Here is a 26,292-nt window from a genome sequence, read left to right on the forward strand (position 1 = left end):
CTGGAGCTGGGGGTGGAAACAGCTGTACGATCCCTCCATCTTAACCTAAGGGGTAGCTGGTGTCACGGCAAGGTGGAAGGCACCAATCTGTCTGTTAGAGGCCCCTAGGGGATACAGTCCTTGTCTACTGGACCTGCCACTGTGGCAGGAATCTTGGGTGTCCCTAGGCAACAGGACAAACCAACAGCATTCACTGACTTAGTGCCCAGCCTCACCCAGGATGACAGTGACCTGGCTAGCCTTGGACACAGAGGGCTGACCTCAGTGGGATGCCTCTGGTGATCTGGACCAGTTGCCTGAGTCATGACCAGGGCACAGGCCTGCCTCACACTCAGCAGAGAATATAGCAGCCCCTGGTACCTGACCACACAGGTGTTACCAGGAACCTAAAGGGGACCGTGTGGGGTCTGGAGGGGACTTGCTGAGGAAGGCCAGAAATTGGTACACCAGTGGCCTTGCCTTCTCTGGACACCTATGTTGGGGACAGCCTCGATGAGGGGATCCCAGGGTGAACAGAGCAGTGGCCACATAGGCCATCAGAAGATCCAGCCATGCTGGACACAGTGTGTGCCAAGGCCAGCATGGCAGCCAGTAAAAGTCAGCCCAGGAGTCCTGGCTACAGCGTGGGTGTCATTCCAGGAGTATGGAGGGACACTGGAGACACATGCTCAGTGACAAAATCAGCCAGAAAAGTGTAGGATCCCATCATGAGAAATGCCCAGAGCAGGTAAATCCAGGGTGCCATACCCACCGGGAAGCTGGGGGGACAGATCCACTGGTGGCCATGCCCCCCCCCTTTGCACCTGTGCCTTCTGGCACGAGCCATGGACCCTCACTGATTAAACACAGGCTGGCCCAGCCCTGAGGTTCAGATGAGGACCTATGTCACCTGGGACCTGCTGTAGGAGCTAATGCCTTGCAAAGTCTCCTTGCAGAGCCCAAGGAGAGCACAAGACCATGATGGGATGTCTTGAAGTGATGACCACAGCAGGGCCTCTTGGGGACAGGTGCAGGCCACCCCCACATTCTCCTTCGCTTGCCTGACACTAAAACAGAACTCTGCCCTGAGCTCTGCCCACTTCTCCCCTAGGCGAGAAAAGTTGAGGGAGAAAGCTGAGGGCTGGCCCTGCTGCCTCACCCGGACGCAGTGGCCTCTCCCTTCCTTAGCCCACAGCGCCCTCTATGGATGAGGAGCAGCGCTACAGCCAGCGCCTGGGGAGCCAGAGTTTCTTCAGCCCACAGTGGACACAGATGTCTCCAGTGAGGAGCTGGGGGTGGTGGGGTTGGGTGGGGGGGAATAGAGGGAGAGAACAGCTCCCCAGTGTTGTTCCCTGACCTCCACACATCATACGCATTCATGCAGTAGGAAAACCCTATATCGAAAAGAAAAAAAGAACCCCAATAAGCTGCCTGCTGCATATTGTGAGTCTGTTTTCTGTGTTGCTTCATGCTATCCTGGGTTATCAAAGCTTGTCACCAGGCTTCTTACAGGGTGGAGGTGGGACAGAAACAGCAGCCAGCAGTGTCATCAAGAGGACCACTTTATTGTTTAGCTTGCACAGATGTGGGGTGGAGTGAGGCAGGTGGAGCCGTTCCTGGGCTGCCGGGGTTTGGCACAGTGAGACACACATTCAGTCAAGCCTTGAGGGCTGTTCCCTGGGCTCCTCCAGGGCTGGAGCACTGCGCACAGTGACATCTGGAAGGACCCAGGAGTGTCATTCAGGCTGTGGGCTCAGGCACTGACATTTTGTTAACTGTACTCCTTTCATTTAGCTCAGTGACAGCTTCCCAACTCGGGAAATAACCTGAATTTCCTGGGATCGTCACAGTGCAGGGGTCTCAAAGGAAGGCTGGCGTGGGGGACAGTCGCACCCTGCTATGCCCTCCATGCTGGGGTTTGGTCCTGTGGTCCACGGGGTCACAGAGCTCTGCTACACAACAGGCAGTGCCCCCCGACTCTGGGAGCTCCAGACCCCTTCCAGGATAGACTGGACACTGCTCTCAGGAGGGCAGCCACTAGTAACTGGCTAAAGGTTTTTTTCTAAAATCTCCATTTGGCTGGGGGGGCAGTGGTGCAGGTCTTGAGTCCCAGCACTCAGGAGGCAGAGGCAGGAGGATCTCTGTGAATTTGAGGCCAGCCTGGTCTACATGGTAAGTTCCAGGTCAATCAGAGCTACACAGAAAAGCCCTGTTTAAAAATCAAAACCAACAATGTAAAAAGAAGAGAAATAAAAAGGAGACAGAAATCCTCACGACAGAATCAGGTTGTATGCCCGTTTTGCCTTTTCACTCTCCACCCCCAGGGACCTGTGTCTGCATATCTGAGGCTGGAATACAAATGCCATCCCCCTGGCTTTCTCCCGGGTGTGGGTCACGCGGGGCCATGCTGTGGGCCCCTGCTTACACAGCAAAAGCTTTGCCCGCTGAGCGGCCCCTTTACAACTTTGTTTGTTTTTCGAGACAGGGTCTCTCTATGTAGCTGTGGCTGCCCTGGACTTGCTCTGTAGAGCAGGCTGGCCTTGAACTCACAGCAATCCACCTGCCTCTGCCACCAAGTGCTGGGATAAAAGTGTCTCCACTACTGCCCGGTTCCCCTTCACACTTGTAAAGACAATCATGGTATGGACCCTGGCTGGCCGACCCTCAGTGTGCAGGTCAGGGCGGCCTGGGGTGCTGGAGAGGGGCACCACTCAGAGGTGCTCCCAGCAGGCTGGGCAGGAGAGGCCGTGGCCCATCAGTACGTCTTTGGAGGTATGATGTCTGCCCATGTGATCACCCCCACACAATGTGGCTCTAAATGGAGGAGATACGGTGCTACCTCCCTTCCAGGACAGGAAGTGAAGGATAGTGCTGTGGCCACATGTACCAAAGTCATGGCTGCAAAGGCGAACAGACATGGAGAAGAGAGGCGGGGACGTTGGCAATGGCTCCGGATCGTGCCTCCTGCCAGAGGCTGTGGTGCAAACACAGTGTAAACCAGCGGCTGAAAGCACAGGGTCCAGAATCCAAGTCCAGCCCCCTGGAGACAGGCAAGGGGATGCACTAAAGTTAGAGAGGCTCACAGCCACCGTGACAGGGAGGAAACCACGGGCCTGCTGCTGCTCCTCGGGTGGCATGAGGGGGTGATGCTCCTGAGACACAGGCTGCAGGGAGCAGGCATGGACTTCCTGGCGGTGGCCATGAGTCTCGGTGGCTGGGAGGGGCCTTCAGTGACACATTCGTGATGTCATCTCCTTCTGCAAAAATAAGGCACGAATGAGAAGACAGGAAGTGTGTGGGGCACATGCAGGGGACAGAGGGAGCAAAGGCCTCTCACACAACTGAAAACATGCAAGAAACTGGACGCGGCTGTGGGCTAGAGAGATGGTTCAGAGGTTCCAGGCACTGGCTGCTCTTCCAGAGGGCCTGGGTTCAAATGCCAGCACCCACATGGCAGCTCACACCCGTCTAACTCCAGCTCGAGGGGATAGGACACCATCACACAGATACACAGGCAGCAAAACACCACGTACATAAAATAAAAACACATTATTAAAAAAGAAAGAAAGAAAGAAAGAAAGAAAGAAAGAAAAAGAAAACTGGGCCAGGGGCAGGGTGGGGGAGCTCCCTGAGAGGGTCAGAGAGCTTGGGCTCTGCTTTGGGCCCATGTGGACTCGTGCTGTGACTTAAGCCCACCTGATGCCATGGACCAACACGACTTAACAGAAGGTCAGCAGTGGGAAGCAGACAAGCTGCTCTTTGTAAGAGCCAGGAGAGGCAGTGACACCAGTCTCCTCAGCACTGAGGAGAGAGGGCAGGAGGATCAGGAGTTCAAGGCCAGGCTAGAATACATGAGATTCTGTCTCAGAACAAACAACTACAGCCAGGTGGTGGCACACACCTGTAATCCCAGCACTCGGGAGGCAGAGGCAAGTGGATCGCTGTGAGTTCGAGGCCAGCCTGGTCTACAAAGTGAGTCTAGGACAGGCAAGGCTACACAGAGAAACCCTGTCTCAAAAAAAGAAAAAAAACAAAACAAAAACCAAACCAAAACACCAAACATCTAAAAAGAAAGAAAGAAAAGCATGGGGCTGGAAAGATGGCTCCATAGTTATGAGCACTGACGCCCTGCAGAGGACCCACGCTCAGTTCTCAACGTCAACATGGAGGCTCCCAACCCTGTAAAACTCGTTTCCTGGGATCTGATGCCCTCTTCTGGCCTCAGTGTACACACATGTGGTATACAGACAGACATGTAGGTAACACACTGTACACAAAAAATAAAAATAAGTCAAGCTGAAGAAAGGACAAAAATTTAAAAGCAGGCTGGGTGTGGTGGTGCACACCATTAATCCCAGCACTCGGGAAGCAGAGGCAGGTGGATCTCTGTGAGCTCGAGGCCAGCCTGGTCCACAAAGCAAGTCCAGGACATCCAGGGCTACATGGAGAAACTCTGTCTCAGAAAACAAAAAAAAAGAAAACAAAACAAAAACAAAAAACAAAACATTAAAAGCAGACTGTCGCCAAGCATGACAGCATAGGCCTATAGTCCAAGCACTTACAGGCTAGTATAGGCTATGTAATAAATCACAAGGCAAGTCTGGGATACTAAGAAATGTAAGAAAAATAAAATAAATTGCAAAATCAATTAGGGCTACAGAGATGAATCAGAGGTTAAGAGACTGGCTGCTCTTCAAGAGGACCCAGGTTCAATCTCCAGCACCAACATATCTGTCTTTAACTTCTATTCCAAGTGATCTGACACCCTCACACACACATATACATGCAGGCAGAACACCAATGCGCGCACGCGCGCACACACACAAATAATAATAATTTAGGGGCTGGAGAGATGGCTCAGCAGTTAGGAGCAGTGAATGTTCTTTCAAAGGTCCTGAGTTCAATTCCCAGCAACCACATGGTGGCTCACAACCATCTATAATGAGATCTGGTGCCACTTCTGGCCTGCAGGTGTATATGTAGGCCAAAACACTGATAATGTAATAAATTAAAAAAAATTTTTTTGTTTTTGTTTTGTTTTGTTTGTTTTTGTTTTTGTTTTTTGAGACAGGGTTTCTCTGTGTAGCCCTGGCTGTCCTGGACTCGCTTTGTAGACCAGGCTGGCATCAAACTCACAGCGATCCACCTGCCTCTGCCTCCTGAGTGCTGGGATTTAAGGCATGTGCCAACACTACTTGGCATAAATAAATCTTTAAAAACAGCAAAAGCAATCAATCAATAAATAAAAAAGCACCCCCTGGTCTCCTGGGAGGTGGGAGCACAGGCCATATGTCCTGGGGTGCTGCAGGCGAGTCCCCCCCATGGTCAGTTCTGCATCCCACTGTGAGCCACACAGCATGAGATGACCATGTGGCACCTTCTCTGGCATGGCAAGCTAGAACCTCGGGACTTTTATGTTCTGGGAGGCACACGCCAGGCCACACAGACGGACGGGCTTCTGGCACAGGGAGCAGAAGTCCTGCGAGCACAGGTAGGGCCTCAGCTAAAGCCACGCCGGTCCCTGCCTGGTGTGTGGTCCGGCACCAACACGTCCTCTGGCCAGTGGTGGCCTGGATCCCGCCTGGCAGGAGGCATGGTGCGCACCCCACAACCCGCACCCCTCTGCTCACCAGGGGCTCCAGCTCCTTGGGGTCAATGAGGTTGAACTCGGTGACAAAGTAGTAGAAGTGCTTGTAGCAGGTGTTCACGTGCGCCTCAGAGCCCATGTGTGCGATGCGGTCGAAGTGGTGGATGTACACGTGCACGAACACGCGGAACAGCCGCGACAGGATCTTGCGCACTGCCTGCAGGAAGTTCTTGGGGAATGGTGTGCCTGGAGGCGGGCAGAGGGACCGGGAAGGAGACCACTCAGGGCCAGCTGGCCTGAACCCCAAAGCCCACCTCAGCCCAGGCAGCCTAGCCTGAGATGAGCTCCACCTTGAGCCCCAGGGATGACAACAGACGAGTCTCAGAGAGGTCAAGGTGCAGCTCCAAATCACACAGCCCGGGTCCCCACCAGCTTCTTGCCAAGTATTAAGAACAGGAAGTGCCTGTTCTGGGCCCTGGGGGGCCTTCCTCTCTGGGATGGGGGCCTTCCTCTCTGGGATGGGGGGCCTTCCTCTCTGGGATGGGGGCCTTCCTCTCTGGGATGGGGGCCTTCCTCTCTGGGATGGGGGTCTTCCTCTCTTGGATGGGGGCCTTCCTCTCTTGGATGGGGGCCTTCCTCTCTTGGATGGGTTCTTCCTCTCTGGGATGGGGGCCTTCCTCTCTGGGATGGGGGTCTTCCTCTCTGGGATGGGGGCCTTCCTCTCTGGGATGGGGGGCCTTCCTCTCTGGGATGGGGGCCTTCCTCTCTGGGATGGGGCCTTCCTCTCTGGGATGGGGGTCTTCCTCTCTGGGATGGGGGCCTTCCTCTCTGGGATGGGGGTCTTCCTCTCTTGGATGGGGGCCTTCCTCTCTTGGATGGGGTCTTCCTCTCTTGGATGGGGGTCTTCCTCTCTGGGATGGAGGCCTTCCTCTCTGGGATGGGGGTCTTCCTCTCTTGGATGGGGGCCTTCCTCTCTTGGATGGGGTCTTCCTCTCTGGGATGGGGGCCTTCCTCTCTGGGATGGGGGTCTTCCTCTCTTGGATGGGGGCCTTCCTCTCTGGGATAGGGGGCCTTCCTCTCTGGGATGGGGGGCCTTCCTCTCTGGGATGGGGGCCTTCCTCTCTGGGATGGGGGCCTTCCTCTCTGGGATGGGGGGCCTTCCTCTCTGGGATGGGGGGCCTTCCTCTCTGGGATGGGGGGCCTTCCTCTCTGGAGTGGGGGGCCTTCCTCTCTGAGATGAGCTCAGTCATTCATTTTTGGCTTTGTTTTTTGTTTTGTTTTGTTTTTTTGAGACAGGGTTTCTTTGTGTAGCCCTGGCTGTCCTGGACTTGCTCTGTAGACCAGGCTGGCCTCGAGCTCATAGCGATCCGCCGGCCTCTGCCTCCCAAGTGCTGGGATTACAGGCATGCGCCACCACCTGGCTGTGCCCAGTCCTTTCTGACCACCCTGCTCTGCCCTTTCCCTCAGGCCTGGCAGCTGTCACCCTGCCACAGCATGGTGACACACTCCTTGGGGCTCTACACAGTCCTGAGGACACTTAACACACAGCATGTGACTGTATGACTTTATGTGTGTCCCAATACAGAGGGACAGCCAAGGCAGCAACTGTCCCTGGGTGTCCACACGCCCAGCGCTATAGAGCAAATGTGCAGGCAGCTTCTAGAACAGTAACTCTTAACCTGTGGACCATGACTCCTTTGGGGTCACATATCAGGTATCCTGGGTTTCAGGTATTTGTGTAATGATTCCTAACAGTAGCAATGAAAATAATCTCCTGGCTGGGGTCACCGCAGCGGGACCTGTACTGAGGGGTCACTGCAGCAGGGGTCACCGCAGCGGGACCTGTACTAAGGGGTCACCGCAGCGGGACCTGTACTGAGGGGTCATCGCACGAGGAAGGCTGAGAACCCTGATCTAGAAGCTGACAACACGAGCAGTGGGCAGCACTGAGCCTGCACTCACTGAATGACGCCACTCTCTCCAGCTGGGGTCATCCGGGACTCAGTGTCACCATGGGGTATCCAGAGGGAGGTGGGAGGTCATCTGGCAGGAGGCTGGGGGAGCCATGCTGCCAGCTCTGGGGATGGAGAAAGGGGCCTGGAGCCAAAAGACGCGAGGCCTCTCCACACTGGGACAGGCAGGCCCTGTGCGCCTGTAAACTCAGGCCTGCAGCCAGCCTGCTCTAGGCGGCCAAGGAGGCCACAGCGATGTTTGCCTGTCCCTTTATACTTCGGTTTACTATGTTTCTGTTGTTTTCCTTCCTTCCTTCATTGGTTTTTTAAAGACAGCGTCTTAATCTGTAGCCCTGGCTGTCCTGGAATTCACTCTAGACCGGACGGGCCTCAATCTTAGAGATCTGCCGGACTCTGCCTCCAGAATGCTGGGATTAAAGGTGATCACCATCACCACCCAGTTCTGTGCGGTGAGTGGGGAGTCTCTCGACTGGCCCCACCCTAAACCTGGGCCACACTTTCTGGTGTCAGCCCACATAAAGGGTATGAAGGGCCAGGCAGTGGTGGCACATGCCTTTAATCCCAGCACTCGGGAGGCAGAGGCAGGCGGATCTCTGTGAGTTCGTGGCCAGCCTGGTCTACAGAGTGAGTCCAGGACAATCAGAGCTACACAGAGAACCCTGTCTTGAAAAACAACCAATCAACCAACCAACCAAACAAAATAAAAAACAAAAAAAGGTGGGGCATGAAGGAGGAAGCAGTCACTTTTGCCCACTTGCCCTCGCTCTCGGATTCACCTACCCTGCCGCTGAGGCATTCCTTCGCTGGTGTTAGAACCCAATTCTTCAGGATTTGACATATGCTGAAAACCAGCTAAAGTATCCAGCCTCATGGACTCAACTACTGGATTCTTGGCTTTTCTGTCAGGAGACAGTCACTGCTAGAATCCACTCTAATAAACTCCAAAAATATACATACATTTTTTTTTCACACTATCAGTTCTGTTCCTCTCACCAGCCCCAGGCCTGGACTAATCTATACCCTTTAAAGTATGAATAAAAGCTGGGTGTGGGGGAGATGGCTCAGAGGTTAAGAGCACGGGCTACTCTTCCAGAGGTCCTGAGTTCAAGTCCTAGCAACCACATGGTTGCTCACAACCATCTATAATGAGATCTGGTGCCCTCTTCTGGTGTGCAGGCACAATACAGGCAGAATACTGTATAAATGAAAAATAAATCTTTAAAAAAAAAAAAAAAAGGCTAGGTGTGAGGTGGGTGTGATGGCGCACACCTGTAATCCAAGCATTCAGGAGGCAAAGGCAGGAGGATTGCTTTGAGTTCAAGGCCAGCCTGATCTACAGATTTGAGTTTAGGCCAGCCAGGGTTACACAGAGAAACCCTGTCTCAAACCCCTCCCCGCACCAAAAACAAAACAAAACACTAGGTGGCCAGGCGTGGTGCTGCGTGCCTTGACTCACAGCACTTCAGGTGGATGGAGGGGCGGGGCGGTATCTGAGAGTGTGAGGCCAGCATGGGCTACATAACAAATCGAAGCCAGCCAGTGCTAGACAGCAAGACCATGTCTCAAATAAATGAATAAAATATAAAACAAATGATAAAATGTGACTAAAGAGCCAGGTGCAGCAGAGCTCTGTTATCTCAGCACGTGAGAGTCTGAGGCAGGAAGGTCAGGAGTTCAGGACCAGCCTCAAGGCCAGCGTAAGCCACAGAAGCTCTTGTCAAAGTGAAGAGCACAGGGCCTGGGGGGCCTGCCCGACTCACCGACACTGGTGGGGAAGATGTCTTCGTTGTTGATCTGCACCTCGATCCAGTCCATGAGCAGGTCCATGTAGCGGGGGGCGGACAGCGCCGTGGGCTTCCGGAAGCGCTGCTCATCCTGCCAGCGGTACTCGTACTTGGGGCCCCCGGACATGACCGGGCACGACTGCTCCGTGCAGCCATCGCTGATGGTGCCGTAGATGAGGTTGATGCGGTTGAAGAAGTCCACCACATGGACGGCCACCCAGTCGTTGAGGTCCTCACCTGGGGGCAGCTGCACAGCCAGCCGCAGGTCCAGCCCTGCATTCAGCGACGCCTGTGCACGCTTGTGGAGCTCGAAGCGCTGCGTGCCGGGCTCGAACTTGCGCTTGGGCCTGAACGTCTTGTCCTTGTTGAACACTTGCTTGAGGAATGGGTTTGACATCTTAGTGGCACCTGATTCTCAGAAGAGGCAGCAGAGACTATGCACGATGGCAGCCTGTGTTGCAGGTCACTCAGGGGCCTAAAACAGGAGAGGACAGCGCTAGGGCTGGGCATGTGTGCAGGTGTCATCCCAGTACCCAAGAGGCTGAGGCAGGAGGGTTGCCCCAAATCCCAGAGCAGCCTGGGCTGCGGTAAAGACTTGGGGCCTGTGTAAGCACAGGGACTTTTCTAGAAACAAGCGTCACACTTGCAGACTTCTGGCAAGACCCAGCTTCACCCAAAGGGGACACACACATGGTCACACGACATAAAGTGCCAGCCTGACACAGCCCAGCCCCTGCTCTGACTGCTCCTTCAGGACACGTGGAGGTGACAAGAAGAGGTGGTGCGGCCTGTAGATGCCTGGGGCCCAGACCTCGGGATGTGACTCATGTGCAGAGGTCTGCAGCCCTGGCGTGGTCTCTCAGGGTTAGCTGGGCAGCCGTCAGCTCTCCTCCTCCACAAGCTGGGGATGGAAGCCAGGCTCCAGACAAGTCAGGAGGCCTTGCCCTCCGCCTGTGCCAGGGGAGACCACAGCACCCTGCTCCCCAGGGGCTAGGTAAGGCATGGGGCGGGGCCATGAAATCAAACAAGATGCTTGTAACTAGAGAAACAACAGCAGAGAAAGGGGAAGTTGTGGGGGTGGGGGAGCAGCACTGGGCTTGGGCAGGCCCCACCCAGTAGGCAGCCCCACCTCACTCACGATAAACGACTTGTGTGGTTATTTGGAGACAGGGTCTCCTGTGGCCTGGGCTGGCCTCCAACTCACCATGTAGCCTGCACCTCATGCTGGGACAGCAGGCACCAGGCCACATAACCAAGCTCTCACAACATTCCCATCAACCCTCAGTGCCTTTTCTTTTCGCTTATATGGTTCGCAGCCACCATGTTGTACCTGCGGAGGCCCCTCCACGCAGAGCTATGATAGCCATGGCTACATAGCACAACACTCAGGCCAGGGTCCACACATGGACAACGGACACAGACCCTGGCTACTGCATGCATGGTGTACAACTGAGCCATGCATGGGGGAGATGCTGGCACAAGACTAGGTGTGGTGGCCCAGACAGAAAGGGACATGAGTGTGGGACTCCATGACAGGAGACAGACTTGTGAGGGCTGAGAAGGGGCATCTCAGTTCACAGGGGATGAAGTGTTCTGGAATGGAGGTGGAGGCTGTACAATCCAGCCTGTATTTAATACTGTGACTGAGCCGCAGGGCACACAAATGAGGATGTCAACAAAACTGCAGCAAGCCCTCAGACGGCCTGGACCCGGGAATGACGAAGCTCAGACTGCTTCCCCGGGGCTCTGCTGTCAGCTCCACCCCTAGCATCTGACTGTAGAGGCAACATGGCTATGGGAAAAATCTAGAAGATAAGATGGTACACACCCAGCACACAAGCAAGGGATTCAAGGCCAACCTCAGCTACACACCCAGTCACACACAGACACAAAACAAAGCCTCTGGGACAGAGGCAGGCAGCTCTCTGTGAATTTAAAGCCAGGCTGCTCTACTGAGTGAATTTTAGGTCAGCCTGGTCTACATAATGAGTTTGGAGCTAGCCTCATCTATATAGTAAGCCCATTTCAAAATCAATTAAAAACGAAATGGAGGTCGACAACTATGTGACAGCACTCACGTGGGAATCACGGGGGACACCAGCAGCAGTACCCTGAGGCAGGAGCCTGTGGGCCAACAGCTGTGGACACAGAGAGGCCCAAACTTCTACCCCCACCTCTACCCCCACCCCACCCCCACATGCTGTGAGCACTCCTGGGTTTCACCTGACTAGGCCCTGTGTAGTTCACAGCCTTCTGAGGAAATGCCACCTCCATTTCAGACAGGTCCCCTGAGGCCCCAGACTGCTCTTCTGCCACAGTGGCCACTGGGCCAGGGGCTTCTCTGTGAGGAGTTCTGGGTCATGTGGGGTGCGGAAGCAGTGTCCTTGTTGTCCCAGCCACTGCACACGGGGACAACACTCTGCTCAGGACAGCCAACCATCCCCCATCATGACAGCCACAGGGTCCCCTGGAGGTGGCAAGGCAGCACATCCCCTGCCCCAAGGATTCTCCAGGTGGGAAGCCGACAGCTGGCTTGTCCGGCCCCATAGCCCGAGGGAGCCCCGGTGGGACACTGAAGTGGACTGTGCCTCAGGCCTGCACACACTCAGGAATCTACTGACACATGTCCCCAGGGCTGGGTCCCCAGCTCCATGCCTCCCTGCTGCAGGCCCATGCTTGCTGCAGGCCCATGCTTGCTGCCTTCACCCCTGTTCATCGTGCCCTCACCATCCAGGGCAGAGGCTTGGCGCCCAGGCCTTCCATGCCAGTCAGGACGACAGCAGTGCCCATGCCCTTCTCTGTGGCTGTTACCTACCCTGCAGCTCTGCAAGCCAGTGCACCTGCAGGTGCTGCTCACAGCCATCCTGACTGGACAAGCCTGGCCTCTGGCTTGTGCTGAGGGAGCTGGGGAGCCACCACCTGCTGCTGGCTGCCAATCCCTCGGGGCTTTCGGGGACAGTTCTGGGGATTTCCTTCAGTGCTGTCAAGCTGGGGCAAGCAGGACCCCCCTGCCTCTGTATGATACCCGCTCTGGAGACTCCTGGGCCTCAGGGGACTTTGAGAAGGGTTAACCCTCTCAGCTGGGTGTCGCCACCTCAAAGGAGATGATCCCTGCAGAGGCCAGACCAACAAGGTTCTGAAAGTTTCATTTGTCCAGTTCTTAAGTTTTATTTTGAGACAGGTCACTAGCTTCCTGGGCTGGCTTCATGGTGTAGCTCAGGCTGGCCCTGAGTCTCCATCCGCCTGCTGAAGCCTTGCAAGGGCTAGGCTGGCCTCAGCATGTCAGCCTGCTGTGGGTCTCTTTCACAACATTTTCTGTTTCTCCACTGCATTCCCACCAAGACCGTTCTAGAAAGTGGAGTGGCAGAAGGCCTTGTGTCCTGTCTCACACGCCTGTGTCCTCTTAAAAAGTAGGAGGGTTTTTTGTTTTGTTTTCAAGGGAGAAGCAAATATTTTCTTTCCTTCTCCCTCTCCCTCTCTCTTTCTGAGACAGTGTTTCTCTGTCCTTGACTCACTCTGTAGACCAGGCTGGCCTCAAACTCACAGACATCAACCTGCCTCCGCCTCCCAAGTGCTGGGATCAAAGGCGTGCGCCGCCGCCACCCTGTGCAAATATTTTCTAGAAACTCTTGGGATGGGTAGAATCCCTATCAAAACCAACTGCTTTCTATCAGGTACAAATGTTCTCTGGCAGAGACCCAGGCTGGCCACAGGCTGTCACCCTCCTCCCCACAGTCCCTGGTCACCGTCTGGGTGCCTCCTCTCGGGTCCTCTCAGTGGACTTCCAACAGCTTCTCAAAACGGGATGCCAGCACCTCTGGGTCCTCTTCTCCAGACTGTCTGTCCCACTGATGAACAGGACATGACAGACACTTAGAATCTTCTAGAAGGACAGGAGGTAAGCTGAGACTGCTCTTTTACCCCAGCACCCACATACTCCTCTTCCGCCTTTTCTGAGAACAAAACAAGAAAACAGCGCTAGGCAATGCGGCTCTGACCCCTCCCAGGCCAGGGCACAGGGCTCAGGAGCCCAGGGTCACCCACTTCCTTCCCCTGTTTCCTCATCCGGCAGCCACCTTGGGGACAGGACCCAAGCTGGTTCCATGTGCTCATTCTGTGGCAGGGCAGCCCAGAACCTGAGCAAGCAAGGACTCTAGGCCATCTCCACATGGAAAGGGACACTGGGGGTGGCTGGGAGGGCAGTGCCTAAGTCTTGGGGTTCACACCCAGCACTCCAACAAAGACAAAGCAAAGTTGAAATGAGGCCTCTGCACCCCTGCTGTTTTGAGTCAGCTTTGGGTTGGGACTACAGACTGGAGCCCTAGAGGGGACCTTTACAACAGTGACCATTTCCCACAGGGCAGCAGGCACAGATCTATTTTGCTGATGAAGAAACTAAGGCTAATTTTCTTGTTTATAAGAGTGTACATTCTGGCTTTCTTTTTTTTTTTTCTTTTGCTTTTTTTTTTTAAAGACAGGACTTCTCTGTGTAGCTTTAGCTGTCCTGGAGCAGACTGGCCTCGAACTCACAGAGATCTACCTGCCTCCCTGAGTGCTGAGATTACCACCACAACCGACTCTGAGTTTCTGATCTAAATACAGAAAAATACCAAAACCAAAATAAGCAAGAAGCAGGGGTGGAGCTCCTGCCTAGAATCCATCTGCCAGTGAGCGGCTAGGGGTGTGGGGGGAGTGGGGTAAGAGAGGGTAGGGGTGTGTGTGGGGGGGAGTGGGGTAAGAGGGGCTAGGGGTGTGTGTGGGGGGGAGTGGGTAAGAGGGGGTAGGGGTGTGGGGGGGAGTGGGTAAGAGGGGGTAGGGGTGTGTGTGGGGGGGAGTGGGTAAGAGGGGGTAGGGGTGTGGGGGGGAGTGGGTAAGAGGGGGTAGGGGTGTGTGTGGGGGGGAGTGGGTAAGAGGGGGTAGGGGTGTGGGGGGGAGTGGGTAAGAGGGGGTAGGGGTGTGTGGGGGGGAGTGGGTAAGAGGGGCTGGGGGGGTGGGGGGGAGTGGGTAAGAGGGGCTGGGGGTGTGTGTGGGGGGGAGTGGGGTAAGAGGGGCTAGGGGTGTGTGTGGGGGGGAGTGGGTAAGAGGGGGTAGGGGTGTGTGGGGGGGAGTGGGTAAGAGGGGCTGGGGGTGTGTGTGGGGGGGAGTGGGGTAAGAGGGGCTAGGGGTGTGTGTGGGGGGGAGTGGGTAAGAGGGGGTAGGGGTGTGTGTGGGGGGGAGTGGGTAAGAGGGGGTAGGGGTGTGGGGGGGAGTGGGTAAGAGGGGGTAGGGGTGTGTGGGGGGGAGTGGGTAAGAGGGGCTGGGGGGGTGGGGGGGAGTGGGTAAGAGGGGCTGGGGGTGTGGGGGGGGTGGGGTAAGAGGGGCTGGGGGCGTGGTCAGGGGTAAGTGCTTCCTAGGAATGTGTTCTAAGGTTCCAAATCCCAGTCCCCCTGGGGTGAGGGAAAGGCGGGGAGGTCTTCAGAAGAGGAACTGCTCCTATGCTGGCCTCCACTTCACAGCCCCTGCTGTCAGTTTCTACCCTTTCTGGTGAAGACACTCGAAGCTGGGCATTCTGAGAAGGCCAGCAGAGTTCCCAACTGTGGAGATTCCTGGAAACTTCCCTGTGAAGTCATTTTCGGAGGAGTTGGGGGGATTTCCACAGCCTGGCCAGGCCGAAGCATTTCCATTGGGCACTGGCTGCACATGACCCACCGGGACTTTTCCTAGTAAGGGGGTCCTGCCGGAAGTCTACAGACAGCGGGGCCATCCCACCTGGTGAACATCACAGGGGCACACAGTGAGGATCTGAACCCATACTCTGTTCAGAATGGGGCCTCACGGAGCCCTGCTCTTCCTGCCCCTCCCTCACGCGCTAGGCAGACAGACTTGCCTGCCACGCCTGGCTTCTGAAGTGGCAGCTTGCAAGCTTCCTGAGAGATGAAGGACCGAGTCTCATGGGCTCCAGTATAGAGCTGGAGAGAAGAAACACTAACGCACTTGCCACAGCCTGGGAGACTGAGTTCCAACGGAATCCACGCAGAGGACGGGCAGCTCAGACCCCCCCTCCTCCCACGCAAAATAAGATGGATGCAAACTCCTTTAAGGGTCAAACAACACATGCAAACAAAACCCCTGCACCGTGCGGCAGACAGAGAGGCACAGCCTCCCCCATTCTGCCGCCCCCCCCCCCCCCGCCAGGCACGTGGAAGGCAGTGTCTGAGACACCCCTAAGGACAGCGGCAGACTCAGGTCATGCAGAGGTCACCGAGGCATTACCTCTGTGGCTGAAACCCAGCTGACCTCACTCAGTTGTGCTGCAAACCAAGAGCTCTCCTGCAGTGGTGGCACTTGAGAAGCTGAGGCAGGAGAATGGCTTTGGGCTGAGAGCTCTGGGCCAAGTTAGACCCCACAGCAAGATGCTGTGTCTTTAAAAAATAATAAATACAGCCGGCAGTGGGGGCCCACACCTTTAATCCCAATACTTGGGAGGCAGAGACAGGCAGATCGCTGTGAGTTCAAGGCCAGCCTGGTCTACACAGAAAAGCCCTGGCTTAAGAAAACAGAAAAACCTTGGCTGGAGAAAACAAAAAAACAAAAAACAACCAAGGCTACACAGTGAGACCATGTCTCAGAAGCTAAGTAACTAATAACTATGGCTCCAGGCGCTTGCTGCAGAGGCCTGGAGCCCTGACACGGCTCTGTGGAATCTCAATGCGATTGACTGATAGACAGAGCCAGCTCCAATGCAACTGATAGACAGAGGCAGCTCAATGCAACTGATAGACAGAGGCAACTCCAATGCAACTGATAGACAGAGGCAGCTCAATGCAACTGATAGACAGAGGCAGCTCCAATGCAATTGATAGAGCCAACTCCAATGCAACTGATAGACAGAGGCAGCTCCAATGCAACTGATAGACAGAGCCAGCTCCAGGAAGTTGCCATCCACACACAGGCAAGTGGAGCATAAGCATCACACAAACACATGCACAATAGTAAATAGTTTTAGGTTTTGGTTCCCCACTCTCACCCCCAAGACAGAATTTCTCTGTGTAGCCCTGGCTGTCTGGAACTCAGTCTGTAGACCAGGCTGACCTCAAACTCTGAGATCCACCTGCCTCTGCCTCCCGAGTGCTGGGATTACAAGACTTCTTTTTATTTTAACATTTGTTTTTTCACCTGCTGTCATTGCTTTCACTACCATCCATCAGTACGCTATTTACAGTGCACGTGCACTATGGTGAGTGCGTGAGGCTGGAGGACTACCTGAGGGGGTCGGCCCTGGCCTTTCATCTGTGGGTCTTGCAGGATCCCCCACCCTTGCGTTTTGTCTCTTTTTTATGTGCCTGTGGGGTGGATATTGAGACGTGCTTGCCTGCATGTATGTGTGTGACTGGGGCAGGGACCGTCAGACTCTCAGACTCTGGGACTGCTTTAAGGCTTGTGAGCCGCCATGTGGGGGTTGAAACCTGAAGCCTGGTTCTTGCAGGAGCGGCTGGTGCTCACAGCCACAGGTGTCTCCAGCCCAGCACTGGTTATGTCTTAAACGTGATAGAAGAGATTTAGCATCTTGGTTATAGGTGTTGGTCCTCTTTGGTGCTGTGGATGGAACCAAGGCCACCACACAGCCAGTCACAAGCAGGCTGCACCCCAGGCCTGCCTTTTTCTCTGTCCTTATTTTTTATTTTATTTTATTTTATTTGTCCTTATTTTTTAATTAAAAAAATTTATTTTATGGCCAGGCATAGCGGCACATGCCTTTAATCCCAGCACTCAGGAGGCAGAAGCAGGCAGATCGCTGTGAGTTCGAGGCCAGTCTGGTCTACAAAGCAAGTCAGGGTCAGCCAAGGCTACACAGAGAAACCCTGTCTCGAAAAACCAAAAGAAAAAAGAAAAAAAGAAACTGCCATTAAAGTTAACGTTCTGTGTTCTGTTTTTGAATTTCCCCTGTCCCCGCTTCTCAATGGCTTTTATTTATTTATTTATTTATTTATTTATTTATTGGTTTTTCGAGCCGGGTTGGTTCTCTGTGTAGCCTTGACTGTCCTGGACTCGCTTTGTAGACCAGCTAGGCCTCGAACTCACAGTGATCCGCCTGCCTCTGCCTCCCGCCTGCTGGGATTAAAGATGTGCGCCACCACACCCGGTCTGTCCCCCTTCTCAATGGCTTTTCTTTTTCTTTTCTTTTTTCTTTTTTTTTTTGGCGGGGGAGCGGTGATGAGTAGCGGGATGGAACCCAGGGCTTTCTACACACAAGGCAAACGCTTCACCCCTGAACAAGAGCCCAGACCGTCAGTGAATTTTTATCGGAAACGTGACCGTTTCAAAGAAATTAGTCTGGCGGCGGAAGATGGGACGGAGGGTCCGACCCGGTATCTTGAAGGGCCAGCCTGTGCTACCGGAGACCTCAAATATTAAAAAAGGGGGTTGCGATCCCTGACGCTCACTTCCCCCCCGTCCCCTTTTGACAGGTTCAGGTCCCCACCTCCCACGCTGGGCCCCTGTGGAGCCGCTGGGCATTGTCATGCCGAGGTACGGGGTCCCCGCCGCCCGCCTTCGCCCTCGGAGCACGCACCTGGCCGCCTGAGGACGTCCGGAGCCGACCCACGCCCTTCTCGCCGAGCCTCGCAGAGGGACACGCCGCCCGCCCCGCCTGGCCGCGCCCGCCGGATTTACTTCCCTTAAAGGGCCGGGGCGGACAGAGGCGTGGCGGCCGAGCTCCCGAGGATCCGGCACGAAAGGCGGGCACTGACTGAGGCGCGGCCGCACCCGGGAGCCCCAGAGACTAGGGCAGGCGCTGCTCATTGGCTGGAGTCCTACGGTTGGAGGGCGGGGCCGAGCCTTAGCGCATGCGTGCGGCGCTGTGGATGGGGCGGAGCCAATACGGGCGAGGCAGACTGGCATTACCAGGAGCCAATTGTAACAGGAATATGTCCAGATCTGGGGAGGAGCCAGATCCAGAGGCGGAGCCAGGCGTGGGACGGAAGTTAGAGTAAGAGATCGGGGACGGGTGACAGGCAGAGCTATCCCGGTCTCCGGTAGGGGGCGGAGTCAGGCCTGGGGTAGGGCCAGGCAGGGGCGGGACCATGCCCGGGGCGGGAAAGGGGCGGGGCTAGAGCTGGAGGCAAGGCGGGCCAGGGGCGGGGGATGGCGCATCCCGGTGCAGAGCGCGCGCCTTTCGTTGGTGCGGGGTGACGGGGCGTGGCGCGAGCGGTGCCGTTGGCTGCTGTGCGGCTGGAGTGCACGGCGCTGGCGGCGCTGATGGCTGGGCACTGCCTGCCGGGCCAGGCCGTGGCCGTGCTGCTGTGCCTGGGCATGACAGCAGCGCTGGTTCGGGGCTGCCTACAGTGCGACCCCAATTTCTCGGAGAAGTTCTCTTTCTACAGCAGCCACTTGAACCTCAAGTCCTGGTGGGTAGGTGACATCCCCGTGTCCCGGGTGCTGCTCAGCGACTGGAGCGAGAACACGATGAAGGAGCTACGTCTGTCCATCCCCCCTGAGATCAGTGAGCGGCGGAGCCCATCCTAGGGTCAGAAGAGCAGCCGGGACCAGGGCAGGGCCGCTCATCTGCTTCCTCTTCCTCCCGCCCTCAGCCCGGGAGAAGCTGGCTCAAGTGGCAACAGTCGTGTACCGGAAGATGGACCAGCTGTACCAGGGGAAAATGTATTACCCAGGTAAAGAGGGAAACTGAGGTAGGGCCAATGCATGCCGCCGGGCACCTGAGCCTGACCGCCCTGTTGTGACTCCCACATCAGGGTATTTACCCAATGAGCTGCGGGACATCTTCTGGGAGCAAGTGCACCTCATCAAGAACTCCATCATAGAGAGTGAGCAGTGGGCTCCACAGAGGGGACAGTGCCTGTGACCGCCGGTGCTTCCGGGCTGGGGGCACTGGAAGCAGGGTTCAGGAGGGAGTGGGTCTGCAGGAGGCCCTTTTTGCATGAATGGTCACCAACACACCCATTACCCCCTCACATGTCAAACTAGTGTCCTTGTGGCCCTGGGGACATTGTAACCACCCTTCTCCTAGGTTAGCCCCATCTGGCACTGGGGCCCTCCTTGAAGGACCCCTTCCCACTTCTATAAAACACACGTGGTACATGCCTGTTATCCCAGCGCTCTGCAATGAGAGAATGAGGCAAGAGGATTGTCACACATCAGCCTAGGATACCTTCTGTGTGCCAGGCTAGCCTGGGCTACAGAAACAGAAGTGGGGCTGGGTTCTTAAGCTATAGGCCTTGTCAGAAGGCCCTGTCCTGTCGTGTCTTCCCCCTTCCCAGGCCGAGTCAACTGTCAGCGTAACTGTGGTAAGTGAACCATGGTCCAGGCTGAGGGCCACAGCAGCAGGGGCCCAGGCTGGTGGGGTGGGGACAGCGACGGAGCAGGGGAGCCTGCGGCTGCCTCTCATATATTGCAGGCATCACCCAGTTTGAGGCCATCTCCTGCATCAACTGCACAGACACGAATGTGGTCTGCTTTGGCTATGACTGCAAGTATGGCTCAGCTGCCAATCCTGCTGCCCCTGGGGCCCCAGGATCATCACTTGGGCAGGGGTGGGAGCCTGGGCCGTGGGGATACCCCAGCACCTTTGTCCCCTTCAGGACATCATCGCAGTGGCATTCAGCTGTACATGACCTTCTGAATTACATGTGAGCTGGGGTTTATTGGGTACCAGGACTCAGACAGGGGAACACTGAGAGAGGCTGCCTGGTCTCCTGACTCCAAACCTACTGTCGTTGTAGACAAGCCTGGACCAAGTAAGTTCCTTCTCCACTCTGAGGGTTGGAAGCTTGCAGAGGCCCAGGAGGACCTCACCCTCACCCCTCAAGGGTCTCCAAGCTCAGCTGGAGGAAGGGGGCAGCCCATCCTGGCTGAAGGGTCTTCATGAGCTACCCTGAGTTGGTAGCAGACTTGAAGGGTGTAAGTGGAGCCCCATTCTATTTCAGACATACTCTAAGCAACGGGTAAGATCAGGCCTTCCACTCAGGAGGGGGGAGCAGAGAGTGATGGGGTGAGGTGAGAAGGGTGGGGAGAGGGGAGGAAGGGAGGGATGGGAGTGAGGGGAGGAGGGGAGGAGGGATGGGAGGAGGCTTGTGGGGAGGGATGCTGGGCGGGCCTGTGAGCCTAGGGGCACGCTGGACATCTGTAATCACACCCACCTGTGTGGCCACTGCGTGAACCTGTCTTCCTTTCCTCCGGCGGCCTCACCTTGCATGAGCAGAACGGCGCCAACCTTGTGAGTGAACTGGGAAATAAGGCTACAGAGAAGCAGTTGGCCTGGGGGAAGCACAGAGCTCCAAAGTCAAGCGATAGGGCCTGAAATGGTCGGTGTTGGGGGTGGTGATGGCCCCACCTGGCACTTTTCAGGGCTTAAGAACAGGCAGAGAGTGGGTGTAGCTGTGCCTACCTATAGCCCCAGCCTTCCAGGAAGCTGAGGCAGGAGGCTTTCAAACAGGCTAGCTGGGCAGCCAAGGAAGGGAGGTGGGAGGGCACGTGTGACCAATGGGGCTTAGGGTACCTCCTCCTCCCCCAAAGCCTTTCACCGAGCTTAAGGTGTCTGGAACAGCAGCATCTGGTCAACCTGACCTTGGAAAATGCCTCTGAGTGTCTGACCCAGCACTGACAGAGGCTGCCTGCCCAAACCCCAGTGGGGGCCAGGACTCAACTGTGCTGTTGTAGCCTGCTCCTTTGGGAGAGGCTTGCAGTGGCCTACCTTGGGTGGGTCACCTCCTCCCACTCCCATGGAGCCCAAGCTGGGACAGGGCAGGGAGGGCAGGGAGATGGGCTTGTGTAGATAGTATGGAGGTCCCCCTGGGCAGGGCCCCCAGAGATATTTTGATTAAAGTGCCCTGACATTTCTCATGATCAACAATCATTTTCTGCCAGGAGATTTAGCTGGCATGGGAGTTTCGCCTGAACCCGGTGTGTGGGCGTAGGGGAATCCCAGTGTCCTACTTAGAGAGGGACCAAACAGCCTGGCTGGTACCTGCAGCATCCCAGTCCTCTTGAGTGACTGAGTAGGGCTGCAGAAGGGTGGGGTCAGCCCAGAGCATGCCATGCAGCAGATGACCTTGAACTCCTGATGTTCCTCAGTGCTGGATGGCAGGTGTGCCATCAGGCCTTCCTGCACCGAACCCAGGTTCTGCCCTCCTGTGAGATAAAGCCTCAGCCCCAGGGGCCAGGTTGACCTTGAATAGTTCTCCCGGCCTCCGGGTGGTGATGCAGAGGGGATAAAAGCTGGGCCAGGCCAGTGTGTGAGTACCTAAGAACAGGTGACCAAGCTGGGTGGGGGTGGCTGACTGGGTCCAGGAGATCCAGGGCTCCTGCATGCCACCTCTTCTGTTGTGGTGTCCTCCACCTGGTTTCCTTGCCGCTTATAGTGTTCCTTGGCCCCACACTAACAGGGGTGCCACTGTTGATGTGGCTCACACTGGAAGCTGCAGGGTAGCAGGGGTTTTACACAGCAGCATGACAAGCCCTTCCTTCCCTCAAAGGGACTGAGTGGTAGGGCAGTGTGAACTGGACGAACCACACTGGGTTTGTGTAGGGAGCTCAAGCTGTACTGTGGCCACTCATCAACCACAAGCAACGGGCAGTGTGCACAGCTACTGTATTTTTTGGACCATAAGACACCCCACACACAAAAAAGTGTGTGTGTGGAAATAGTGTGTACCTTATGGTCGACTGCTGTTTTTTTTTTTTTTGAGACAGGGTTTCTGTGTAGCCCAGGCTGGGGAAAGTGGTGAGATGGTTCAGTGGGCAAAGTGCTCGCTGTACATGCCTCAGAGCCTGACTTTGAATTCTAGCGGTGAGTAGACAAGAAGCTGGCTTGCCACCCACCTGCAGGCTCCGTGAGAGCCCATCTCCAGGGACTAGGGGGAAGTGGTGGTGCAGGACAACACTGCCCTCTGGCTCTGCCTGCACCCATACGTAAAGGTTAGGGAAGCTCACTGGGCCCCAGGAGCCTAAATGGCATTTTGGGGAAGTGCCCTAGGGTATGGTGGGAACACAACACACAATGTTTTTCGACTCTTTATTGGGTCATTGTGACACCGATCGTCAGCAGCGTGATATATCTCCCTTCACATGGGAATGTCGACAGCACGTCAATCATGGAACATCATAGAGCTGAGGGTCACGTGGGGTCGGTAACAGAGTCCTCTACATGCTAGAGTGACAGTTGTCCTCAAAGAACAGCCAGAATGTCTGTAGACCAGTGTCACCTCTGAGGAAGGCTCAGCTGTGCCCAGCTACCCCGTATCCAGGTTGGGGTCCCTTTACCTGGCCCAGGATTGGCGGGGCGAGCATCGAATCCTCCTGGGATGCACACCCTCCACTGCAAGGCGCTCAGCCCTCCATAGCTGTGGCCCAGCGCAGGGACAAGCCCATGATGTGTAGTGACAAACTGAGGGGCATAGACTGCACTCCTTCACTGACCCCCCACAATGGAACCCTAAGACAGACCAGAATTCTGTTGAACAGAAGTAAATCAAAGGGCCATCCATCCCTGCTGTCGCAGCTGAGCTGCAGACCACCCACAAGAACACTTTGTCCACCTGGCCACGCGGGCTCTGGGGGAAGCCTGCCAGCTGGCCTGGTCAGCTCTCCACAGGTGCTACCAGTTGCCTATTTGGTGACAGCAGCAGCTGGAAGGGTTCCTCCTGACACAGCATGGAGGCACAAGAGTGGGGCCATATCAGCCCCACTGCTGTAACCCTGGAGTCCCCACAGCCACCTTCAAGAAGCGGGTGGAGCTGGGAGCCCCCTGCTGGCCGGGGCTGGGATGGCCCTCTGGGCCACAGGAGTGTGGATTGGAATGAAAAGGACAATAAAATAAGTTGATGCAACACAGGACCTCAGGGTCACACAGTGGAGGCCGGTGGCGTTAAATTAATGCAGGTGCGGGGACAGTACACAAAGAGGCAAGACCTATCACATCTGCCTGTGGTCTGCTGGGCATCCTGGGCGCTGCCACTCAGCACTGGGCCAGCGTGGTCTTCATTTCCTCCAGCAGGCTGCTGAGCAGCGTGGCGTCACTGCACTTCCCATCTACCGACACGGAGCTCTCCCCCTAGGGGACAGCCACATGTACATGGGGTAGGGGTGGGCCCAGGCCTGCAAAAGCCACCCCTCCTATCCAGCTGGCCTAGACCTCACTTTATAGCTTTGAAGCGCAGCAGCCTGACTGGTCTGGAGTGCAGTGACCTGCTCAGTGTGCACACCGCCCACCAGGCCTGACAGTGCTGAGCCCACACTGTCTGTCCTTCCCTTGCCTTGTGTCCCATTACAGCAGCACCTGGAGGGCCTGGTGCAACTGTGGGGTGGTACAGCTGGGGGGCATGCTCTAACTGTGGGGTGGTACAGCTGGGGGGCGTGCTCTAACTGTGGGGTGGTACAGCTGGGGGGCGTGCTCTAACTGTGGGGTGGTACAGCTGGGGGGCATGCTCTAACTGTGGGGTGGTACAGCTGGGGGGCATGCTCTAACTGTGGGGTGGTACAGCTGGGGGGCGTGCTCTAACTGTGGGGTGGTACAGCTGGGGGGCGTGCTCTAACTGTGGGGTGGTACAGCTGGGGGGCGTGCTCTAACTGTGGGGTGGTACAGCTGGGGGGCATGCTCTAACTGTGGGAGTCTGGCTGACCTCCTGGGATGGGGACCCTGAGGAAGAGCCCTGGACATGGCAGGTGTGGGAAACTCAGCCTGTAGCTGAGAGTGCCCTGCCGCTGCTGGGGACTCACCTTCTTCACCAGCAGACAGACATGGTGGCCCTGGATGGAGCGGCTGTACATGGAGGCGCAGGAGTCTACTCGCTCCACAACTGCAACAGGTGGGGGAGTCAGGCCCATGCTCCCTGGCAGGGCCCTCTCCAGCCAGGGCCGCCAGGACACAGGAGCTGGGGCTCAGGCCCTGTGCAGGAAGGGCCTGGCTGGGGTGGGAGGGTGGCTCCTGTGACTTGTGGGATGGATCCATCAAGAGTGATGTTGCTTACCAGAAAAATGGTGGTGGAAGCAGATCTTTGCCAGAAGGTTCTGGAAAGACATACTAATGCCATCGACTTTGATAGAGTTCATGCTCAGGTCTCCCGACTCCAGCAACTTGGCAAAGGCGTCACTGTGGGAGGGCAGAAGTGAGGGTGGGGTCAGGCCTGCCACCCCAACAGGAGTACTTCGGCTGCACGAGACCATCAGAGGCACACAGGGCAGGGCTGGGGACAGAGTAGCAGTCGTCTGCAATGCCACCTGGCAGAGTCAGCCTCAGACAGAAGCAGCACCAGGACAGCGAAGACATGTCTGGAGCTGGAGAGGGGGTGTGCGGTGCCTGTGCTGAGGGCCTGAGCAGTCTCATGTTACCTCGCAGCCTACAAGTTCCGGCCTGCCTCCCACCAGCTGGGAGGGTGTGTGGTGGGGCGGAGGTGCACACCTGTAGCAGGGAGTGGTGATCAGGTAGGAGCTACAGCTGAAGTGCAGCCGGAAGTCCAACTTCTCATGGGTGGCTCCTTCATCGTCCTGTGAGGGGAAAGGCTGTGGGGTGAGCTTCCCAGGCAGACCCTTTTTTTTGTCGATGTCTGGCACCCCCCGAGGGCAGGGTAGGGGCGCTGGAGCCCAGCAGAGAGCGCATACCTTGGCAATGAAGGACAGTGTGCCTTTGAGCTTCTGCGCCATGACAATGCTCTGAATGGTGAACACAAACTGGGCCTCATTGGAGACGCCTGATGGGAGACAGCACTCAGTGGGTCAGTACCAACTCTGGAGTGTCAGAGCTCACCCAGTGGGCCAGCACTGACTCTGGGGTGTCACAGCTGGCTGGGATGCTACAGTGACAAAAATAATGAGCCTTGCTGCAGGCCCTGACCCCAGCCCAGTGTCCCAGGTGAAAGCCAGCATGTGTGGCTTCACCATGCCCCAAGAATAGTCCCGGGACATGGGACACCACAAGCTTGGGGCCTATGGCTTCAGCTGTCCCTAGGAGTTCTAGTTTTGTTTTTTTCAAGACAGGGTTTCTCTGTGTAGCCCTGGCTGTCCTGGACGCACTTAGTAGACCAGGCTGGCCCCCAACTCACAGCGATCCACCTGCCTCTGCCTCCTGAGTGCTGGGATTACAGGCGTGCGCCACCACCGCCCAGTGTATGAGCTCTAGTTAAGTCCACTGTGTAGGAGCCAAAGTGACACAGGTGGGGATGGGAAGCAGAGCTGGCTGGCACGGTGAAAGCCAGGGCTGATGGGTACAGGCTCACCAGGGGGGAGCTGGAAAGGAACGGGCACACCGTCGTGCACTGACAAGCCCTCTGGCCGGGCCATCTTGGTGTTGAGCGAGTCCAGCACGTTGAGCTCCATGTTCTTCAGGAAGCTGCTGCTCTGGTTCTCCAGGATGACAGACACAGTCACTTGGCTGTCCTTCTGTAGGCTGGCTTGGATGTCATATGTCTGCATGAGCGAGGGTAGGGTCAAGCACCAGGGACCAGTTGAGGGGAGTAAGCTCACAGCCACGCTCAAGGACAGTGACTCCTGTGAAAGCTGCCTCTGGCCCAGGACGTAACCCTCAGCACGCACCCTTCATGAAGCTACACCCAGCCCTGCGTTGTCGCTCCTGGAGACAAAGTCTCACACTGTGCTCGCGGCTAGTGGTGCACAAGACTATGGTGCACAGCTGTAATCCTTGTTCTGCCAGCAAGGCTGTCCGCAGGTGGCCTGGCCACCCTGGGCTCTGCAGCTGTGGTGGGCTACTGTGAGTGGGCCTACACTGACTGATGCTGCTGGGAGCTCTGCGAGGCTTCTCGAGACGGTGTGCTCCAGCAGCAGGTGCCCCGCCCCTCAGCAACCCAGCACCACTTACCACTTTAATGTAGGAATTCTCAGCCAGAAGGCAGTAGCTGGACATGGGCTGAGGAGGAGAGACATTGTCGTCAGCTCTGGGTGACAGGGACTGGGTTACAGAGCCCATGCTTGGGAATGACACCCTCCTGAGGAGCAAGAGCCACCACACAGCACAGCTTGC

The 26,292-nt window shown here is 56.2% G+C and overlaps 3 protein-coding genes across 8 annotated transcripts in view; 1 reads left to right on the top strand and 2 right to left on the bottom strand.

Annotated features, from left to right (window-relative positions):
* Nucleotides 1-1,525: 1,525 nt before the first annotated feature.
* MOB3A (MOB kinase activator 3A) lies at nucleotides 1,526-18,113 on the bottom strand. 3 transcript variants are annotated; one of them, XM_084795614.1, is made up of 5 exons: nucleotides 17,875-18,113; nucleotides 13,070-13,171; nucleotides 9,300-9,798; nucleotides 5,610-5,812; nucleotides 1,526-3,236 (listed from the first exon to the last, which is right to left on the bottom strand). In XM_084795614.1, exons 3-5 carry the CDS (start codon nucleotides 9,718-9,720, stop codon nucleotides 3,207-3,209), a joined length of 654 nt encoding a protein of 217 aa, XP_084651740.1. In that variant the 5' UTR covers nucleotides 9,721-9,798; nucleotides 13,070-13,171; nucleotides 17,875-18,113; the 3' UTR covers nucleotides 1,526-3,206. The 3 variants fall into 3 exon arrangements, with proteins under 3 accessions (XP_084651740.1, XP_084651741.1, XP_084651742.1); XM_084795615.1 differs by having other exon boundaries at nucleotides 13,070-13,276; XM_084795616.1 differs by lacking the exon at nucleotides 13,070-13,171.
* A 323-nt stretch (nucleotides 18,114-18,436) lies between these two features.
* IZUMO4 (IZUMO family member 4) lies at nucleotides 18,437-21,157 on the top strand. 3 transcript variants are annotated; one of them, XR_014781824.1, is made up of 10 exons: nucleotides 18,439-18,804; nucleotides 18,893-18,973; nucleotides 19,055-19,126; nucleotides 19,580-19,606; nucleotides 19,717-19,792; nucleotides 19,901-19,948; nucleotides 20,042-20,056; nucleotides 20,246-20,315; nucleotides 20,521-20,535; nucleotides 20,835-21,157. XR_014781824.1 is itself a non-coding variant. In XM_084795611.1 (9 exons), the coding sequence occupies exons 1-9, from the start codon at nucleotides 18,561-18,563 to the stop codon at nucleotides 20,920-20,922; spliced, it is 666 nt and encodes a 221-aa protein (XP_084651737.1). In that variant the 5' UTR covers nucleotides 18,437-18,560; the 3' UTR covers nucleotides 20,923-21,157. The 3 variants fall into 3 exon arrangements, 1 of the variants encoding a protein (XP_084651737.1); XM_084795611.1 differs by lacking the exon at nucleotides 20,246-20,315 and having other exon boundaries at nucleotides 18,437-18,804; XR_014781825.1 differs by lacking the exon at nucleotides 20,246-20,315 and having other exon boundaries at nucleotides 18,440-18,804; nucleotides 20,042-20,219.
* Nucleotides 21,158-22,318: 1,161 nt separating this feature from the next.
* AP3D1 (adaptor related protein complex 3 subunit delta 1) overlaps nucleotides 22,319-26,292 on the bottom strand; it is a 36,658-nt gene continuing 32,684 nt past the window's right edge. For both annotated transcript variants that reach the window (XM_084795488.1, XM_084795489.1), the window contains exons 25-31: nucleotides 26,131-26,178; nucleotides 25,532-25,721; nucleotides 24,918-25,006; nucleotides 24,718-24,803; nucleotides 24,287-24,408; nucleotides 24,036-24,115; nucleotides 22,319-23,370 (exon numbers count right to left, since the gene is read on the bottom strand). In XM_084795488.1, the coding sequence (XP_084651614.1) occupies nucleotides 23,275-23,370; nucleotides 24,036-24,115; nucleotides 24,287-24,408; nucleotides 24,718-24,803; nucleotides 24,918-25,006; nucleotides 25,532-25,721; nucleotides 26,131-26,178 (711 nt within the window). In that variant the 3' untranslated portion in view covers nucleotides 22,319-23,274. The remainder of the gene's footprint in view (nucleotides 23,371-24,035; nucleotides 24,116-24,286; nucleotides 24,409-24,717; nucleotides 24,804-24,917; nucleotides 25,007-25,531; nucleotides 25,722-26,130; nucleotides 26,179-26,292) is intronic.

This window comes from Acomys minous (genome assembly GCF_964271855.1).
Source record: "Acomys minous genome assembly, chromosome: 9".
NCBI classification, from domain to species: domain Eukaryota; kingdom Metazoa; phylum Chordata; class Mammalia; order Rodentia; family Muridae; genus Acomys; species Acomys minous.

Bases quoted from the DNA above. Each gene is read 5' to 3' on its own strand.
- MOB3A (XM_084795616.1), bottom strand. From the start codon at position 9,720: ATGTCAAACCCATTCCTCAAGCAAGTGTTCAACAAGGACAAGACGTTC. The intron at 5,813-9,299 runs GTGAGTCGGGCA...GCCCGCCTCCAG, and splicing joins CATCTTCCCCACCAGTGTCG to GCACACCATTCCCCAAGAAC. The intron at 3,237-5,609 runs GTGAGCAGAGGG...TTATTTTTGCAG, and splicing joins CCAAGGAGCTGGAGCCCCTG to AAGGAGATGACATCACGAAT.
- IZUMO4 (XM_084795611.1), top strand. From the start codon at position 18,561: ATGGCTGGGCACTGCCTGCCGGGCCAGGCCGTGGCCGTGCTGCTGTGC. The intron at 18,974-19,054 runs GTAAAGAGGGAA...CTCCCACATCAG, and splicing joins GGGGAAAATGTATTACCCAG to GGTATTTACCCAATGAGCTG. The intron at 19,793-19,900 runs GTATGGCTCAGC...TGTCCCCTTCAG, and splicing joins TGCTTTGGCTATGACTGCAA to GACATCATCGCAGTGGCATT.